Source organism: Lissotriton helveticus, chromosome 7, assembly GCF_964261635.1.
Source record: "Lissotriton helveticus chromosome 7, aLisHel1.1, whole genome shotgun sequence".
In the NCBI taxonomy this organism is placed as follows: domain Eukaryota; kingdom Metazoa; phylum Chordata; class Amphibia; order Caudata; family Salamandridae; genus Lissotriton; species Lissotriton helveticus.
The window spans coordinates 195,226,383-195,247,096 of record NC_136068.1 but is presented as its reverse complement, the minus strand read 5'-3'; the positions used below and the strand labels follow the sequence as shown (position 1 = coordinate 195,247,096).

The 20,714-nt window shown below is 41.6% G+C and overlaps 1 protein-coding gene, 1 long non-coding RNA gene and 1 pseudogene across 2 annotated transcripts in view; 2 read left to right on the top strand and 1 right to left on the bottom strand.

Annotated features, from left to right (window-relative positions):
• Positions 1–20,714, bottom strand: part of LOC144766700 (uncharacterized) — a 282,073-nt gene that overhangs the window by 133,776 nt on the left and 127,583 nt on the right. The gene's annotated exons all lie outside the window — the stretch shown is intronic.
• LOC144766697 (P2Y purinoceptor 1-like) lies at positions 1,912–2,906 on the top strand (annotated as a pseudogene).
• LOC144766696 (P2Y purinoceptor 1-like) lies at positions 16,810–18,584 on the top strand. Its single transcript, XM_078650465.1, has one exon. It carries the CDS (start codon positions 16,998–17,000, stop codon positions 18,012–18,014), a length of 1,017 nt encoding a protein of 338 aa, XP_078506591.1. The 5' UTR covers positions 16,810–16,997; the 3' UTR covers positions 18,015–18,584.

Here is a 20,714-nt window from a genome sequence, read left to right as displayed (position 1 = left end):
GCTATACAAAACTGCAAACAAACTAAATGATTTAGTGTTTTGCACTCTTCTGTCATTGGGTTATACTTGGGCTACATTTGGGTGATATTTGTGCAATATTTGGACTCTTTATTCTCCGGTGCCCATCTTGGGAGACTTATTTGATATGCCGCATCCTCAGTGAAAAATGCTTTAGATTTTCTACTGTGAGTCCATCAAGATGGCGTTAATACGTGCCGCACCTTTGGCATGAATTTAGAATGTTAGCACTCTAGTTGCTCATAAAAAAACACTGTGAACTGGGGTGGTGGAGTGAGCTAAAGAATGATGATGGATTAAACCCAGATCAGTTGACTGGGTGAGAGTGTTTGATTTGCTCAAACGCTCCGTCCATCATCCCCTTTGGTATCTCTTGATTAGAACACTGTAGCAAAACTGCTGATCACCTGGGAGTTAACTGGCAGTCTGCTGCTGGTGTTGAAAGTGTATGTTTCAGTCTGCATGAGTGCATGAGTTGAAAGTGCATGTTTCAGTCTACATGTTTCAGTCCGCATGTCAGAATTTTTACATGAAATAGAAGAGGAAGATATTTCAAAACTCACTTCAAATGTATCCTAATTTTTCGTTCTATGGCACTAACTATGATTTGTATGACAAACTAAATCCCCTCATTTTGTTCCTGTCCAAATTAAATGTTTTAAGTTTTACGAGTTTGAATCAATCAAAAAGGCTTCAGGTGTGCCATACTTTTGTCATCAATAACACCGTTAGAGCTCTCATTGTTCTTTAGAACACTCTGGGAGGCTGTAGTAGAACACAAGGGAATCAACTGTCAGACTTCCTTTTCATATAGATGAGAAAGACAGTTTTACGGGAAATTTGCTCTCATTTTAGCTTCTGGGGCACCATACATAACATCTATGGGCAAATCAAGAGCAAATAGTTTTCTCTCAAACATATAAAATACCAGCAAAAGGCTTTTCCACAGGGTACAATCACCTTAGAACACACCACAATTCCTAAAATTAGCATGGTACCATCAACAAATGATATATATTACAAATAAAACCTTTTATCACCCTTTACACGTTCGCCTTTTTGTGACCCTCAAAACCAGCCATTCACTACAATCCATAGGATGCTATCATGTATATTGGTCCCAAGATGGCTGGCAACACTTCCTGGTTATATGTATTTATATAATTCACACCCAATATATATATATATATATATATATATATATATATATATATATATATATATATATATATATATACACACACACATGTGTATATATATATTTATAGGCACATATATATATATATATAATGGACGTGCATTTATGTATACAAGACACGCAGAGGTTACTTCATTGCACTTTTTATTTACACACCCAATTCATACATTCGTAAATTCGCTCTGCCACCTGACAATCTGATTCAGGATTACACTGTATGCATTTTCTCAATCAAGATTGCCATGCGTGAAGCACTTCATGAGAGAACACGGCAAGCGACAATGTTAGGACCCAGGGGGAACAGGGAAGGCAGAACATTGACTGAAAGGAAGATAAAACTCGCGCGCGAGACAGATAAGTGACATTTGAAGTTTATGGCTTTCGCAGCGCCGTGTTTACTGAAGTTGTGATGTTGTGATATTAATGTATAGATTTCTCAAAGCGAAACTAAAGAGCTGGAGAGTAAACAGTACCAACAAAAACGACGACAAACAGCGAGCGCTGCAATATTTCAGCAACTATTTTTTCATTCGCTATAAAGACTCGACGTTTTGCACGGGATATTTTCATGCTGTGGATGAATCATGTTTACAAGCAAGGGGCTGGCAAAGGAGTAGAAAATACGAGCACTCAACCAAGGATCGGATCCTCGTGTCCCTTTCTGCAGAGCTGCATTTAGGTTGAATCCACCACGGATGATGAATGCTGGGAATTTGACGGAATCATATACCACCTCTCTTACCTCGAACATGAGCTCTCCAGAATGCCAGATGAACAAGAACTTCCTTCCATACCTTGCTGCTGTTTACCTATCTGTCTTCCTGGTTGGTGTCCTGGGCAATGGGCTTGGTTTGTGGAACCTGAGTAGAAACTGGAGGAAGTGGAACACGTTGAACGTCTTTGTGTGCAACCTTGGTGTCGCGGATCTGTTGTACGTCATCACTCTACCTTTCCTCGCCTCCTACTACATCGAAAAAGGAACCTGGCTCTTTGGCTTGACCTTCTGCAGGGTCACTCGTTGCCTCTTCCACGTCAACCACCACGCCAGCATTGGCTTTCTCACCTGCATCAGCGTCCAACGCTATGTAGGCATTGTCCATCCAATGAAAATGCTGGGCCGGTTCCAGAAGCTGAGTCACTCTTTCATCGTCAGCACTATTGTGTGGATTTGGGTGATCATGCAGATCTTACCTGACTTACTGTTCACGAAAACAGACGACAATAGCATCCGCTGCTACGATTCCACTGTCACCGAGAGCCTGAGAGAGTACTTGCCCTATAGCTTGACCGTGACCGTAATAAGCTTTTTAATTCCTTTTTTGGTAATTATTGGTTGTTATTCCCATGTGCTTGTAGTTTTGCGGAAAAATAAGAATTTAGACCCCGCTTTGAAAGAAAGAAGCATACAACTGGTGATTATTGTGATGGTTTTATTTTCAATCTGTTTCTTCCCATATCACTTGTTTCGAAATCTTATTTTGGTGAGTAGGTTGTGGCTACTTGAAGGAAGATGCACCCAGACTTTGAAGAACATCTCCGTCACCTACCTGGTGACCCGCGGCCTGGCCTGCATGAACAGTGCCATCAATCCCCTGGTGTACCGAGTAACCAACGAAAACTTTGTGTGCAAATTTGGAAAATTTAGAAGAAGCTCCTGCAAACATGTTTTTTATGAAGGTGGGAAAGGTGAATTAGTTTTCAGAAATAATTAAAATGAAGACATTTGCTGTTGACGAACAATTTGATATTTTGCATAAGGAGTAATTTGTCAGGAAATCTTCATCTGCTTGGCTTCCACTCAAAGTGTGTCTTAATTTAGAAATAGAGCTTACCTCAACTTCTTGCCCATGCTTCCACAACAGAGCATTCTGAATCACCAAAGAGGTGAAGGAAATTTCTCAAAATGAACAGTTTGAAAAGACAGCCACAAGTAATGCAGAATATGGATTTTGAGTCTCAAATTTGTGCAGTCACAACTAAATATGTCCACCTCCTTTGCTTGGTCATCCCGCACTCCTATAGCTAATATCGGTGTTCTGTTAATCAGCACAGTTGGCGCACTACTTATTGCTTTTCGCCTATTATTGGGCCAGTTTTTATGGCAGCCATACCAATGTTCACAGGTAACATATATGTACACAAACCCATACAATGTTACCATATCCTATTTTTACGCATGGCGCTCCTTGAAGTGCCAGAAAAGAACATGCTGGTGAGATATAAAGCAACGAAATGATTTCAGGGACAGTTATTCTTTAAATAATAAAATGTAAGACAGTAAATGAAAACTGCATTGCTGATGTTCTTACTTCTGAATCACTCAAAAATATTTTTTAAAACTGCCGCCTGTGGAGCAAATACTTAAACCTTGCGTATACGTTTTATCTGTGTAATGTGTTTTTTGTGATTGCCTTCACTTACTATTCATAAAAGTCATGTGTTTTTCTAAACCTTTTATTACCATAGACACATTTTTTAAGTTTATTCGAGTTTTGAGGTGACAGGAAGTCAGCCAAAGACATACCCTTTACATCATCTTGCCCGGTGGATCTACAACCATGCTAAGATTATGAAAACTGGGCACACTGGTATTTATAGATGAAACAAAATACTGAACTGTTTTGTCAAGTGGCTGAGGCAAAACACCATCACATTTGTGGTTATATGTTAATCCAGTACATTTTTAGAGGGTGGCTTTATTTGGGTATCTTGCATCACTAAAGGGAGTTTGCAATGTTATTTGTTTGAGTGTGGTTGTTAATGTGTTTATTGTGGTTGTGTGATTGGCGGTCTTGTTTGACTGCTTTGAGAGTGCTCTATATTGATATATTATAATGCAGGGACACCTGGACCCGAACTTCAGGGAGGGCTATCAGGTCAACCATAGGGGGTAGGGCTAACACTTCAAGCAATGACGCGGAACAAACCTTAGAACCAATGCCATAATAATTGAGCGATATATTGCACATTTTAAACATATTTGTCATACCTGATAGGATAACAAAACACATATTATATAATAGATTTGACAATGTGTATAGTCTACTGACAAATATCTTTATAAAAGGCAAGGAGTCATTTGACAACTAAAAGGCAGTTTCTACAGATTTCATGACAAAGCACTTTAAGCCAATTTTCACCAAGTTATTACAAAGCAATAACCCTTTTTTGCCAAATCTCCCAAAATTCCTTCTGTGAAATGACTGTGAGCTCTTGAAACAATTTTATTCCATCCTCAAAAAGGGCATTCTTTCCAACTGTTACCCAAAAGCATGTTTGCAATCTGCTCATCGGGACGTTGAAACATATGTGCACCAATCTCAGAATATTTACTTTAGTCGGTTAACATACCTGATTTTGGGATGTGTGACTGGCAAGTTTCATGTTTTATTCCAAATGCATCTTCCATTGTTCCTGAGATTGAATAAGTGAATGCCATTACGATGGGCAATATTACCACTTGTTAATTACTCTGCCATGAAACTGTACAATTCTAAATTAAAATAAAATAGTTGCTCTTAGGACCCCACGTTGAGCAGGTCTCATATAAGATGACATTGCCACCTCCACTACGTCTAAAGAAAAATAAATAAAGGCAGTTGACTTGAAATAACTGCAACTAATTGTGCTCCTGTCTACAAAGGATAGAAGTATTCCTTCAAGCTCCTTTACTCCTAGATTGTGTGACTGAAGGACAATATCCTGCAAAGAGGTCACTGCAACAGAATTCATGTCTCCTGATAGCAAATGCGATAACTACAACAGCTACTCTTTCAATTCTGTTCTGAATCCTACAGTGCACAAAGTGTAAAATCTGCTAAAGTATGTGTTGGATTTAAGTTCTGCAGGTGCAAGGTGCATTATAGAATGCAACATTTGTTATGAATTTTTCCAAAATTCCTTTGAGAATGACCATATTCTCCTAATCGTCCATACTATTTACAGCAATTAGCCGGGTCTGGGTACAGAAAGGGACAACTTTAACCCTTCCGGAGCTGAGCCATCATGAGTCACGGTGGGTGTGTGCTGATGACGGCTGGGAGCCGTCATGACCACGCCCGCCATAGGAATGTCAGCACTGGCGCGGAATTCCAGCCGCAGCCAAGGTGTTAAATGGGGCAGACGCCAGGCAGACAACATGGTTTGCCATTGTAACACTGGGACGAGTAGTGCACACTGCTGTGCTTTCACAGTGCAGTGCTTTTGCACTGATAGCGTATTATACACAATATTGAAGTGATGCTGTTTTTGACAGACCAAGGCTTAGTTTGACAGCAGAATAAGAATTTAGAAGCATTTTGCTGCCAAATTATACAAGTTTGAAAAGACAGGACTCAGCGCGCAATGCTTTTCACAACGGTAGTGCAGATGAACTTCCTCTTCTTATACACTATTCCGGAGAAAATCCACACAGGCCGTAGATTAAAGCAAATTGTACACCTGCCTTATTATTAGGGCTCCCAGTTTTTACTGATTTTTACAGATAAATACAGACAGAAAACTATTCATTTCCCTGTCTGTATTTATTTTTAAATACAGAAAAATACGAAAAATAGGTCTTCTCTGAATGTTTTTTTATACTGTCAATTATGAGTGCCAGGTCAATAAGTGTACAGATTGTAAGGTAAGGGAGATGAAAAAAAACAACATATTTCCTGATGAAGCTGAATTAAGTGCAGATCTACAGTTACTTATGCTATTTTACAATCCAAGTGTTTTCAGACAACGCTATTGCACTGTATACTGCTGAAACATTTTGGACATTCAAATGTGAGTATATATTTATCAGTAAAATAAACGTGGAAAAATACCCATAGCAGCTTCATTTATGCAGAAAACAAACGGTAACACCGGGAGCCCTACTTATTATGCATTCTGGGAAATAGATCATACAGGCGTTTTCTTTAGGCAGCAGAGGTCTGGCTCTGGTTAGACATACGTTTTACGATCAGGCGTCACCAACTCAGCTGTCTCTCATTCTACTCATAGGTTAGGTGGTTTTTCCTCATGTAACAATGCTCCATCATCATAATTTCTGCTTGATTTCTTCTAAAATTGCTACCAGCCCTGTTGTTTATGCTTGGGGGTATCCAATAAATATACTGAAAACCTATACATGTAAAATATGAGTTGAGATGTTAACAAGGCTCCTAGTTTTCCATTTTTACTGATTTATACAGAAAAAAAGAGAGAATACATTGTGTTTCCTGCAGGAATATATTTGGAAATGTGGAAAAATGCAGAAAAATTGGGCTTCTTGTGTGTGATTTTCCATGCTGTCTTTCACATACAACAAGACAATTTCTGTGCAGATACACAACATGGAGAGTTAAAAACTGGATGAGATGTCTTTAAATACAGGCATCTTTTACCACATCTTTGAGTATTCTAAATATATTGACTTGTTATATTTGGCTACTTAATATGCCGAACTATGGAGAGCATCAAAGTATAAATACGTGTTTATTAAAATACCAATAAAATGGTAAAAAAAAAATATGGATAAATACATACGGAAATGTTATAAAAGAAATACATTAAAGCCAGGAGCCCTGCTTATAAAGTGCAACCAATGCTCTAAGGCTACTGGCTAACAACATAAAATAAAATGGAAATAATCACTAAAATAGATTCATTTTAGGAGCCTTCCTAAACATAGAATGGTTCTCTAAGTTGCACAGAACAAGAAGAATGCATTCTAAATTAAGTAAGCAACAAAAGAAAAGTAATATCCCTCTCTACACCAGCATTTCCCCCACCCCATCAATCCTTCTTGAATCGTGCCACTTTAAGTAGCCCACCATCGTCCTGATTACAAGTTGAACAGAACTGGTGAAGTACAAACTCCACACAAGTACCAGTACTGTGCGGTAACTACCCACTAGTGCTATGCAATTTTGATTTAGATGCCAAAGAATGGGGCAATTACTGTGCTGGCCTGGATTTACCAGGTGATATTCCCTTTTTATAGTTATCATAGTGGTGTATAACTACTGTATTACTTCTCTACCTAATTGTGTACAGCCTGCATTAAGTCAATGGGTGTAAGTGTTTACAAAACGCATGTGCTCCTAATACATCATAGCTGTGTAGAGGTGATGAACATGTTATATATCTTTGCATTGGCGAGTAACCTTGTGTGTATGTGACAGATGATGACTTGTGTTCAGCATGTTCCACACAAGTTTTTTGGCTCTGCAGGAAAAATTTGCACCAGGGAAAGATTCTCCCTACTGCATACTAGCATCACAGCATGATCATTTCTACATAACATTGAATACTGTGTGCACCAGGTATTAAACTATGTACATATGCTTCTTTTGGTTCAGAAGATACACTATCTGTAAAGTTTTCACCATAATATGAAGGCTGCAGGCAATATGATCTCTATCACTTTTAGGCCCTGGTTATTGTAAGCAAATAGTGTCTCTATGGACAAGTTTTCACAGAGTATTCTGTTCTTAGTTGCTATTTTATAATAGTCTTTGGTGTATTTCTCATGAGAGTTTCACTGCATGCACACAGTGCGGTGTAGTCGTAATCCCAAGTAGAATCATTTGAAATGCATTATTACTTATGAAAACGAGTTTTCCTTTGCATATTTGTTTGGTCAATCTGCTTTTGTAATCCAACAATCTTGTTAGTGTCAATGTGCATGAGTTGGGTTGTTTTATTTACTTGCAGAGCCTACTTCTGATTGACATACATGTGACCACTCCTGCTCACTGACTTAGTCAAGACACCCATGGTGTGTTTCCTTTCCAGAACAGAGAACTTTAACTTTATTTAGATGCATGTGGGATTACGGCTATATTTTCACATATATTACAAATGCTTTACTGGTATGAAATGTTTTATATGTAAATTCAATTCTTTTTATACCCAGACTCATTTATTGTTCTCAGTTTGTTGTTTACGTTTATGGTGGCGTAGAGTTCAAAAAGAGCACATCTAATATATTTTTTTTTTTTAAAGATGGCTTGTGAGCAAGACCATGAAGGCAGAAAGGCGTCAGCCTTGTATTAAATCTTTTTGATGACTACAATCCCTCGAGTTTCTTTCTGTGTGGGATGATATACACAGAAGACGGCGATTCATTTAAAGTGGGTCTTGCTCCCAGTACTCTGCACCGGCTCTGTTGGGTGGATGAGGCCAGAGGTTAGCAAGACAGCGGCATGCTATATATCTATATATATATATATATATATATATATATATATATATATATATATATATATATATATATATATAAATATATATATATTATTTTTTTTAATTTTTTTTTTTTTTTTTTTAATTTCGGAGCAAGGCCGACAGGCTGAAACGCGTTGGTGTTAGACTGCGCACTGGAATAAAATTTGTGGATTGAAGTTGCTGAGTGCGGCGTCCTTTGTTGAAAAAATTGTTTTTGGCCATTGGTCTGGCCCAACGCCGACACCCGCTGTAGAGCGATCCTGCTGCGAGACCACATTGCATCAAAAAAAATAAAAAAAAAAAAATATATATATATATATATATATAAAATATAGATAGATAGATATTAAAAGGGGAGGTGGGCAGTGCAGCCCCCTTCCTCATGCCTAATATGGCCCTGGGATCCCATCCTCCAGGGCCAAATATATTTTAACCTTTTCGGTGCTCATGACGAGCTCAGTTCGTCATGAGGCACAGTGCTCAGGTGCTCATGACGAGCTGAGCTCGTCATGGCCCGTGGAACGCTCACACGCAGGGATAATTTCCCTGCTGTGCTGAGCGTTCCATAGAAACGGGTGTGGCCATGACGATCTCAGCTCGTCATGAGCACCTGAGCACTGTGCCTCATGAGGAGCTGAGCTCGTCATGAGCTTGGGGGCACTGTGTGCGCCCCTCGCCCCCCATCACAGCAGGGGGAATTACCCGTGCTGCAAAGGGGTTAAAGGGGAGGTGGGCTGAAGACCCCCCTCCCTGAGCCACTTTAGGCCCTGAGTACCCTATCCCCAGGACAGGTTTTTTTTAAAGAGGAGGGGGACTACTACATGTAACTGGGTGTATCAGTATGTGAGTGGGTGTCTGAGCAACTATTAGGATGTGTGAGTGTATGGCTACGTTAGTGGCTGTGAGAGTAGCTGTATTGGTAAGTGAGTGGGTGTGTGAGTGGCTGTATGGGTGACTGAGCAGCTGTGTGAGTGGCTTCACAGGTGGGTAACTGGGAGTCTAAGTGGCTGGATGAGGGAGAGAGAGGGTGTGTGAGTCTCTATGGATGAGTGAGTGGGCATGTCAGTGGGTGTATAGGTGAGTGAGTGAATGAGTATGAGAGTAGTTGTATGGGTGAGTGTGCACTTGTGTTAGTGATTGTTTAGGTAGCGAGTACATGTGTTACTATCTGTATGAGTAAGTGACTGGATGTGTGAGTATCTATATGGGTGAGTCCAAGGTTGTGTTAGTGCGTGCATAGGTGTATGAGGAGGTGTGTGAGTAGTTGTGTGGGTGAGAGACTCACTATCTGAGTGGCTGTATTTCTCTATGACTGGGTTTGTGAGTGGCTGTATTGGTGAGTGAGTGGGTGCATGAGTGGGTGTATGGGTGTGTGAGTGACTCTGCCAGTGGGCTGTATGGGAGAATAAGTATGAATAGCTATATGGGTGAGTGGTTGTGTAAGGGGCTTTGAGAGTGAGTAAATGGATGTATGAGTGCCTCTATGAATGAGTGAGTGGGTGTGTGAGTACTTGCATGCGTCTGTGAATGTATATGTGAGCAGTTGTGTGGCTGTGCGAGTGGTTATATGGGAGGTTGTATGTGGTTTTGAGTGGGGATGTGAGTGGTTTTGTGGATGATGTCATCAGTGATGTCATTTGAGATGTCATCAGTAATGTCATCAGTGATGTCACTGACCATGTCATCAGTGATGTAATATGAGAGGTCATAAGCAGTGCATTGCAGGGTCAAAAGGTATAGTTCACTCAGGAAACCATAACTGCTGAATTTCACTGGTTTTCATGGTGTGAAATCTGAGCCTACTATAACTTCCATGTAACACTTGTTACACATTCATCAAACAGGATTACGGTATGGCTATTTTTTCAAAGTTGCCAGGTCAGAATGTGCGAAGCACTTCAATGACAGAGCTAGATTGGAAAGAACAAAAGAACAAAGCAAGTGACAATGTTAGGACCCAGGGGGGACAAGAAAGGCAGAAGATTAAGCATACTGAAGCGAAAACTGGATTGAGAGACTTCATTTGAAGCTTATGGCTTTGTGCAAAGCTGTCTTTACAGTCCACGTAACTCGCCGACATGTTGTGACATTAATGTAAAGCGTTCTAAACGCTAAACTAAAGAGCTGGAAAGAAAGCAGTACCGACAGAAAGAATGATGAGCTATCAGCAACTTTTTTCCATTCCCTGAAAGACTCAACATTTTGCACTGCACATTTTCATGCTGTTGATAAATCATGTTTTTCAAGTAAGCGGCTTGCAAAGGAATGTAAAATATGAGCACTGTACCAAGGATCGGATCAAAACCCTTTCCCTCACAGCTACATTTAGGTTTAAACGAAAAATTATGAATGCTGGGAATTCGACAGAATCACATTTCATGTCTGTCATTTTGAATCTAAGGGCCTCATTTACGTGCAGCTTGCACCACCTGATTGTCACTTTTATTGATATTCCAGCAGAGAAAGACTCTCAATCATATCTATGAGGCCACGCAAGCCACTCTACATGGCTGTGCATGGCCTAAGAGATATGGAGTAAGACAAAGTAGTGCAAGTCACTGCATTGCCTTACTCTGCACCATGAGCATTGTGGTGTTTTTTTTCCATGCAACACCCATTGATTTTGACCCTGCTCCAGATTTATGAGAGCATGTACGCCTGGGGCAGCGCCAAAACCTTTCGCCTCCCCAGAGCATACGTAACAAGCCTGCTTTTTTCCTCTTTCCATGTGTGATGCATTCTGCAGCACACATAGACAAAGGAAAACGCCTCTCTGGGTTGTTTTTGTGCAGGAAGGTGTTCCTTCCTGCACAAAAACTATCCTGCATGCAAAGCAGACACATCTGCACTACTATGGAGCAAGGTTAACTGAATTGGTGCTAGGCAGCAAATTATGCACCTGCACAGGGGGACAGGACAGGAATGCATCATAGTTCATAAATACTGTGCATTCCTGCCCTTTCACATTGGCGTAGGGCAGCGTTGCAAGAAGACACTGCCCTATGCTAATTCCTTGATAAAGTGCCCCTAAGTTCTCAACAATGCCAGGTGAACTAGGAATTTGCCTTCAACTGCCTGCTGTTTATCTGATCAGCTTCCTCATCAGAATCCTAGGCAACTGGTTGAGTTTGTGGAACCGGTGTAGGAACTGGAGGAAGTGGAACATGCAGAACCTCTTCATGTGCAACCTTGGTGTCGTGGACCTTTTGTATGTGATCACTCTACTTTTCTTTGCCACCTACTACATTGAAGAAGAACGTGGCTATTTAGCATGACATTCTGCTGGTCATTCGTTGCATCTTCCAGCTCAACCTCTACGCCAGCATTGGCTTTCTCACCTGCATCAGCGTGCAATGCTCATAGGGAAATTCCATCTAAAGAAAATGTTGGGCCAGTTCCAGAAGCTGAGTAACTCTTTCACTGACAGGGGGTGTGGCCTGCCGAGATGCCTTGCGGCGGAGCTATAAATCATCAATAATCCTTCAATTTCCTGTGTAATCTGCAGGTTTTACCTTTTGTTGAACCGGCCCCAATTGCCAGTGATTTTCTGGGGGCCCTGGAGGTATCTCGATGAGACTGCTGGTGAGGCTGCGGGTCACCGAAATGGCAAGCCTGGATGCTGGTGGTGGGTGTGGAGCTACTGTTTGGCTCTGTGCTGGCATCTGGAGCCTCTATAGCCCGAGGAGACAGGAGAACAGGGTGGAGGGAGTCTGACAGGGAGTCTGCTCATGGCAGCCGAAAGCATACTGAGGAATATTGCAGGATGGCATATCGGAGGCCTCCCCCATTGGAGCCTATCGCTGGCACTGTGCATGCTGGTGCGACTGAAGCGATCAAGTGGCCTACTCCTGGGGATACAAATATATTTTACCAACGGGCGTGGCTGTGAGAAGCCATGACTGAGACCCGCCTTACACCCGCAGTCTATGAGAGGCTGCAACATTGAGGAGCCCGTAGCCAATCACCATGAAATAATGTACCCATCCCCCCGAGGCATCACTGAGACACTTGTGGCCTGGGGGTCATGTTAGATAGCTGAGAGATAGCAGCTGTGCTGGGGGCACTGGCGAGATCCCTACCGCTAGGGCTAATCAACAAAGGCTCATTCCTTTGTTGATTAACCCTGTGAAAGCTATGATGTACTTACAGATGCTGTCAATCAATCGAAGAGGATTTGTACAGTGCTTCTTGTCATGTATGTATGAAAGGTTCTTTGGGGATGTGAGTGGGTGCTCTGGTGATTTTGTGGATGATGTCATCAGTGATGTCATTTGAGATATCATGAGTGATGTCACTGACCATGTCACGCGTGATGTAATATGTGAGGTCATAAGCAGTGCATTGCAGGGGTGCAAGTTATAGATAGCTCAGCTGACTTTAAGTGCTGAATTTCATTGGTTTTGTATGAGTGAAATCTGAGCCTAACGATAATGTCTCTGTAACTTTTGTTTTTTTCAGGGAATTTCTAAAGTTTTTTCAATTTTATTTCCTAACAATAATGTCCCTGTACCTTTTTTTTTTTTTCAGGGAATTTCTAAGGTTTTTTAACGTGAAGTAAGATGCCCATCGCAATGCACAGTGGGGGCAGGGTTGAACGTCTGGCCTGGCATTGTGCTGCCCCCACCAACCCAAGCGTGCTGCTCCTGCCCCCCTCCTCCTTGCCATCCACTGTCAAAGAACCTGCTACCTCATTACAGCCATTTGTGACAGTCGTTCTGCCACTGCCCTTCCTGCCTGCCCTAAACAGTTAGCTTGCTGCCCCATCCACCTCCTACCTAGCCTCTGCTGTCTGAGTCCATGCACCAGACCCTCCCTCCTGCCCTGCATTGTATGATGTGCTGCCACTGCCTTCCATTTAGCTCAATGTTCCTGCCCACTCCTCCTGCCCTCCGTTCCTCAATTCAATTCAGCATCATTGTCCTCCTGCTTAGCCTCCGTGCTTATCTTGCTGTCCCTACTCTACGTCCCCAGGAAGTGTGCATGCCCCTGCTCCCTCCTTTCTGCCCACCATATTCCATGGACCTGCCACCCTCCTATCTACGCTGAGTGTTTTGTTGAGTTTCACTTCCCCTCCCACCTCCCTAGCATGGTCAGATGGCCAATGCCTGTCCCTGCCACCTCCACCCTGCCTTTCCAAGTTCCATGCACCTATCCCCTTCCAAATGTCCTCCAGAGTCCATTTTGCCACCACTTCCTTCTGCCATCCATGCTCTGTTGTGCTGCAACTGATCTTCCTGTCTGCCCACATTGGTCTGTTGTGAAGTCCCTTCCCCATGTCCTCTTTTTTCTGTCCCCACTCCTAACCCCTCCCTTTTGTCCTCCATGGTCTTTTGTGCATGCCCCTGGCCCTCCCTTTTGCCCACCATGGCTGTTGTGCTGCCACTAACCCTTCCGCTTGCCATGCTTGGTCGTCTGTGCTGCAACAGCCTCTCCCACCTATCTACTCCTGACCCCCTCCCACCTTCCCTCCATTTTATCTGTGTATGACATTATAGTCTCACTGTTGCCATCAATGGTATGGTGTGCTTCCAGTGCCCATCCCACCTGCCCTGCATGGCCAGCTTGCTGCTCCTGTCCTGCCGCCTTGCCCCCTGCTCTCTGTTTTCCATTTACAGACCCCTATCACCTCTCTCCTGGCTTGTTTGGTCTGCTGTTGTTCCCCTGCCCCCTCCCTCCTGCCCTTCATGGTCTGTTATGCTGCAACTGCTCCTCCTGTCTGTCCGCTATCGTCAGCTTGCTGCCCTTGCCTCTTTCCCCTCTACTCTCTGTTGTCTATGTGCATGGCCTGTTCCTTCCTATTGCTTTCCATGGTCCGTTTGCTGCACTGCCATTCCGCTTGTCCTGTGTAATGTATTGTACTGCTGCAACCCCTGACGCCTGCCCTGTAAGGTCACTTTGGTGCCCCTGCCCATCTTCCTCCTGCAGTCTCTTATCCACGTCAATGTCCCTACCCCATTCCCCCTGAACTCCAATCCAATGTACCAAACTTGCCAACATTTTGAACTTGGCAAGAGGGACATTTTGAAAAAAAACTGGGGAATTGATTTTCCCCATTGACCTACATTGAAAAAGAGGAGATTTTAGACAGGAGACAAAATAAAGGCCTTTTGGGTTTAAAAACTTCGGGATTCTCCTGCCTGAATCGGGTCTTTTGGCATGTATGGTTGTAATGCCGCTGCATCATCCTTCTGCCCTCAATGGTATTTTATATTGTCACAGCCTCTCTTGCCTGTACTGCATTGTTGGTTTGTTGCCCCTGCCCCCTTTCCCCTGCCCTACATGGTCAGTTGTGCTGCCACTGCCCATTCCACCAGCACAGCGTGGTCAACTCCTCCATGAGAGGGTCTAATTCCCATAGACACGGATAGTGCTCTAAACAACTAAAATGAGGACATATTTTTTGAGTTCTCAAATAGCAACAAAGCACTTTTAAATAATTTGCTATCTTAATTTTTTGTATCCAGTTGATCACTTGATTATATGTTACACTAAAGGGAGAGGATGTGGCATTACAGCCAGAGCTGCAGACCTTGCAAATTGGGAACCAGGTTTGAGTTTTGGCGTCAGCTCAACATTCTGCGATTCTGGGCAAATCATTTATTCTCCCCATGCCGAAAACCAAAAGGAATGTGTCTTTGTGTAATGTAACTAATGCTGATGTAGAGCCCTCCTATAACTTTAGGTCAAGTCTGCGCTATACAAAACTGCAAACAAACTAAATGATTTAGTGTTTTGCACTCTTCTGTCATTGGGTTATACTTGGGCTACATTTGGGTGATATTTGTGCAATATTTGGACTCTTTATTCTCCGGTGCCCATCTTGGGAGACTTATTTGATATGCCGCATCCTCAGTGAAAAATGCTTTAGATTTTCTACTGTGAGTCCATCAAGATGGCGTTAATACGTGCCGCACCTTTGGCATGAATTTAGAATGTTAGCAATCTAGTTGCTCATAAAAAACACTGTGAACTGGGGTGGTGGAGTGAGCTAAAGAATGATGATGGATTAAACCCAGATCAGTTGACTGGGGGAGAGTGTTTGATTTGCTCAAACGCTCCGTCCATCATCCCCTTTGGTATCTCTTGATTAGAACACTGTAGCAAAACTGCTGATCACCTGGGAGTTAACTGGCAGTCTGCTGCTGGTGTTGAAAGTGTATGTTTTAGTCTGCATGAGTGCATGAGTTGAAAGTGCATGTTTCAGTCTACATGTTTCAGTCCGCATGTCAGAATTTTTACATGAAATAGAAGAGGAAGATATTTCAAAACTCACTTCAAATGTATCCTAATTTTTCGTTCTATGGCACTAACTATGATTTGTATGACAAACTAAATCCCCTCATTTTGTTCCTGTCCAAATTAAATGTTTTAAGTTTTACGAGTTTGAATCAATCAAAAAGGCTTCAGGTGTGCCATACTTTTGTCATCAATAACACCGTTAGAGCTCTCATTGTTCTTTAGAACACTCTGGGAGGCTGTAGTAGAACACAAGGGAATGAACTGTCAGACTTCATTTTCATATAGATGAGAAAGACAGTTTTACGGGAAATTTGCTCTAATTTTAGCTTCTGGAGCACCATCCATAACATCTATGGGGAAATCAAGAGAAAATAGTTTTCTCTCAAACATATAAAATACCAGCAAAAGGCTTTTCCACAGGGGACAATCACCTTAGAACACACCACAATTCCTAAAATTAGCATGATACCATCAACAAATGATATATATTACAAATAAAACCTTTTATCACCCCTTACACGTTCTCCTTTTTGTGACCCTCAAAACCTGCCATTCACTACAATCCATAGGATGCTATCTTGTATATTGGTCCCAAGATGGCTGGCAACACTTCCTGGTTACATGTATTTATATAATTCACACCCAATATATATATATATATATATATATACACACACATATGTATATATATATTTATAGGCACATATGTATATATATATTTATAGGCACATATATATATATATAATGGACGTGCATTTATGTATACAAGACACGTAGAGGTTACTTCATTGCACTTTTTATTTACACACCCAATTCATACATTCGTAAATTCGCTCTGCCACCTGACAATCTGATTCAGGATTACACTGTATGCATTTTCTCAATCAAGATTGCCATGCGTGAAGCACTTCATGAGAGGACACGGCAAGCGACAATGTTAGGACCCAGGGGGAACAGGGAAGGCAGGACATTGACTGAAAGGAAGATAAAACTCGCGCGCGAGACAGATAAGTGACATTTGAAGTTTATGGCTTTCGCAGCGCCGTGTTTACTGAAGTTGTGATGTTGTGATATTAATATTTAGATTTCTCAAAGCGAAACTAAAGAGCTGGAGAGTAAACAGTACCAACAAAAACGACGACAAACAGCGAGCGCTGCAATATTTCAGCAACTATTTTTTCATTCGCTATAAAGACTCGACGTTTTGCACGAGATATTTTCATGCTGTGGATGAATCATGTTTACAAGCAAGGGGCTTGCAAAGGAGTAGAAAATACGAGCACTCAACCAAGGATCGGATCCTCGTGTCCCTTTCTGCAGAGCTGCATTTAGGTTGAATCCACCACGGATGATGAATGCTGGGAATGTGACGGAATCATATACCACCTCTCTTACCTCGAACATGAGCTCTCCACAATGCCAGATGAACAAGAACTTCCTTCCATACCTTGCTGCTGTTTACCTATCTGTCTTCCTGGTTGGTGTCCTGGGCAATGGGCTTGGTTTGTGGAACCTGTGTAGAAACTGGAGGAAGTGGAACACATTGAACGTCTTTGTGTGCAACCTTGGTGTCGCGGATCTGTTGTACGTCATCACTCTACCTTTCTTCGCCTCCTACTACATCGAAAAAGGAACCTGGCTCTTTGGTTTGACCTTCTGCACGGTCACTCGTTGCCTCTTCAGGCTTAACCTCCACGCCAGCATTGGCTTTCTCACCTGCATCAGCGTCCAACGCTACATAGGGATTGTCCATCCAATGAAAATGCTGGGCCGGTTCCAGAAGCTAAGTCACTCTTTCATCGTCAGCGCTATTGTGTGGATTTGGGTGATCGTGCAGATCTTACCTGACTTACTGTTCATGAAAACAGACGACAATAGCATCCGCTGCTATGATTCCACTGTCAAGGAGAGCCTGAGCGAGTACTTGCCCTATAGCTTGACCGTGACCGTGATAGGCTTTTTAATTCCCTTTTTGGTAATTATTGGTTGTTATTCCCATGTGCTTGTGGTTTTGCGGAAAAATGAGAATTTAGACCCCGCTTTGAAAGAAAGAAGCATACAACTGGTGATTATTGTGATGGTTTTATTTTCAATCTGTTTCTTCCCATATCACTTGTTTCGAAATCTTAATTTGGTCAACAGGTTGTGGCTACGTGAAGGAAGATGCACCCAGACTTTGAAGAACATCTCCGTCACCTACCAGGTGACCCGCGGCCTGGCCTGCATGAACAGTGCCATCAATCCTCTGGTGTACCGAGTAACCAACGAGAACTTTGTGTCCAAATTTGGAAAATTCAGAAGAAGCTCTGGCAAACGTGTTTTTTATGAAGGTGGGAAAGGTGAATTATTTTTCAGAAATAATTAACATGAAGACATTTGCTGTTGACGAACAATTTGATATTTTGCATAAGGAGTAATTTGTCAGGAAATCTTCATCTACTTGGCTTCCACTCAAAGAGTGCCTTGATTTAGAAATAGAACTTACCTCAACTTCTTGCCCATGCTTCCACAACAGAGCATTCTGAATCACCAAAGAGGTGAAGGAAATTTCTCAAAATGAATAATTTCAAAAGACAGCCACAAGTAAGGCAGACCATGGATTTTGAGTCTCAAATTTGTGCAGTCACAACTAAATATATCCACCTCCTTTCCTTGGTCATCCCGCACTCCTATTGCTAATATCAGTGTCCTGTTAAGCAGCACAGTTGGCGCGCTACTTATTGCTTATCGCCTATTATTGGGCCAGTATTTATAGCATCAATACCAATGTTCACAGGTAACATATATGTACACAAGCCCATACAATGTTACCATATCCTATTTTTACGCATGGCGCTCCTTGAAGTGCCAGAAAAGAACATGCTGGTGAAATATAAAGCAACTAAATGATTTCAGGGACAGTTATTCTTTAAATAATAAAATTTAAGACAGTAAATTAAAACTGCTTTGCTGATGTTCTTACTTCTGAATCACCCAAAAATATTTTTTTAAACTGCTGCCTGTGAAGCAAATACGTAAACCTTGCGTATACTTTTTATCTGTGTAATGTGTCTTTTGTGATTGCTTTCACTTACTATTCATAAAAATCATGAGTTTTTCTAAACCTTTTATTACAATAGACACATTTTTTAAGTTTATTCGAGTTTTGAGGAGACAGGAAGTCAGCCAAAGAAATACCCTTTACATCATCTTACCCTGTGGATCTACAACCATGCTAAGATTATGAAAGGTGGGCACACTGGTATTTATAGATTAAACAAACTACTGATCTGTTTTGTCAAGTGGCTGAAGCTAAACACCATCACATTTGTGGTTATATGTTAATCCAGTAAATTTTTAGAGGGTGGCTTTATTTGGGTATCTTGCATCACTAAAGTGAGTTTGCAATGTTATTTGTTTGAGTGTGGTTGTTAATGTGTTTATTGCGGTTGTGTGATTGGCGGTCTTATTTGACTGCTCTGAGAGTGCTCTATATTGATATATTATAATGCAGGGACACCTGGTCCCGAACTTCAGGGAGGGCTATCAGGTCATCCATAGGGGGCAGGGCTAACACTTCAAGCAATGACGCGGAACAAACCTTAGAACCAATGCCATAATAATCGAGCGATATATTGCACATTTTAAACATATTTGTCATACCTGATAGGATAAGAATAAAATATTATATAAAGATTTGACAATGTGTATAGTCTTCTGATAGATATCTTTATAAAAGGCAGGGAGTGATTTGACAACAAAAAAGCAGTTTCTGCAGATTTCAGTACAAAGCACTTTAAGCCAATTTTCACCAAGTTATTACAAAGCAATAACCCTTTTTGCCAAATCTCCCCAAATTCCTCTGTGAAATGACTGTGAGCTCTTGAAATAATTTTAATTCCATCCTCAAAAAGCACATCCTTTCCAACTGTTACCCAAAAGAATGTTTGCAATCTGCTCATCGGGACGTTGAAACATATGCTCATTTGAGACCCAAACATGCACACATCTCAGAATATTTAGTTTAGTCGGTTAACGTACCTGATTTTGGGATGTGTGACTAGCAAGTTTCATGTTTTATTAAAAATACATCTTCCATTATTCCTGAGATTGAATAAGGGAATGCCATTACGAGGGGCAATATTACCACCTGTTAATTACTCTGCCAGGAAACTGTACAATTCTAAATTAAAATAGAATAGTTGCTCTTAGGACCCCACGTTGAGCAGGTCTCATATAAGATGACATTGCCACCTCCACTAGGTCAAAAGAAAAAAAAATAAAGGCAGTTGACTTTAAATAACTGCAACTAATTGTGCTCCTGTCTACAAAGGATAGAAGTATTCCTTCAAGCTCCTTTACTCCTAGAATGTGTGACTGAAGGACAATATCCTGCAAAGAGGTCACTGCAACAGAAATCATGCCTCCTAATAGCAAATGCGATAACTACAACAGCTACTCTTTCAATTCTGTTCTGAATCCTACAGTGCATAAAGTGTAAAATCTGCTAAAGTATGTGTTGGATTTAAGTTCTGCAGGTGCAAGGTGCATTATAAAATGCAACATTTGTTATGAATTTCTCCAAAATTTCTTTGAGAAGAATGACCATATTCTCCTAATCGTCTATACTATTTACAGCAATTAGCCGGGTCTGGGTACAGAAAGGGACAACTTTAACCCTTTCGGTGCTGATGACGGCTCCCGGCTGGGAGCCGTCATGACCACGCCCGCGATAGGAATGTCAGCACTGGCGCGGAATTCCAGCCGCAGCCAAGGTGTAAAATGGGGCAGACGCCAGGCAGACAACATGGTTTGCCATTGTAACACTGGGACTAGTAGTGCACACAGCGGTGCTTTCACAGTGCCGTGCTTTTGCACTGATAGCGTATTATACACAATATTTAAGTGATGCTGTTTTTGACAGACCAAGGCTTAGTTTGACAGAAGAATAAGAATTTAGAAGCATTTTGCTGCCAAATTATACAAGTTTGAAAAGACAGTACTCAGCGCGCAATGCTTTTCACAACGGGAGTGCGGATGAACTTCCTCTTCTTAGACACCATTCCGGAGAATATCCACACAGGCC

Excerpts from the sequence above, each read along its gene's own strand:
- LOC144766696 (XM_078650465.1), top strand. The coding sequence starts at position 16,998 with ATGATGAATGCTGGGAATGTGACGGAATCATATACCACCTCTCTTACC.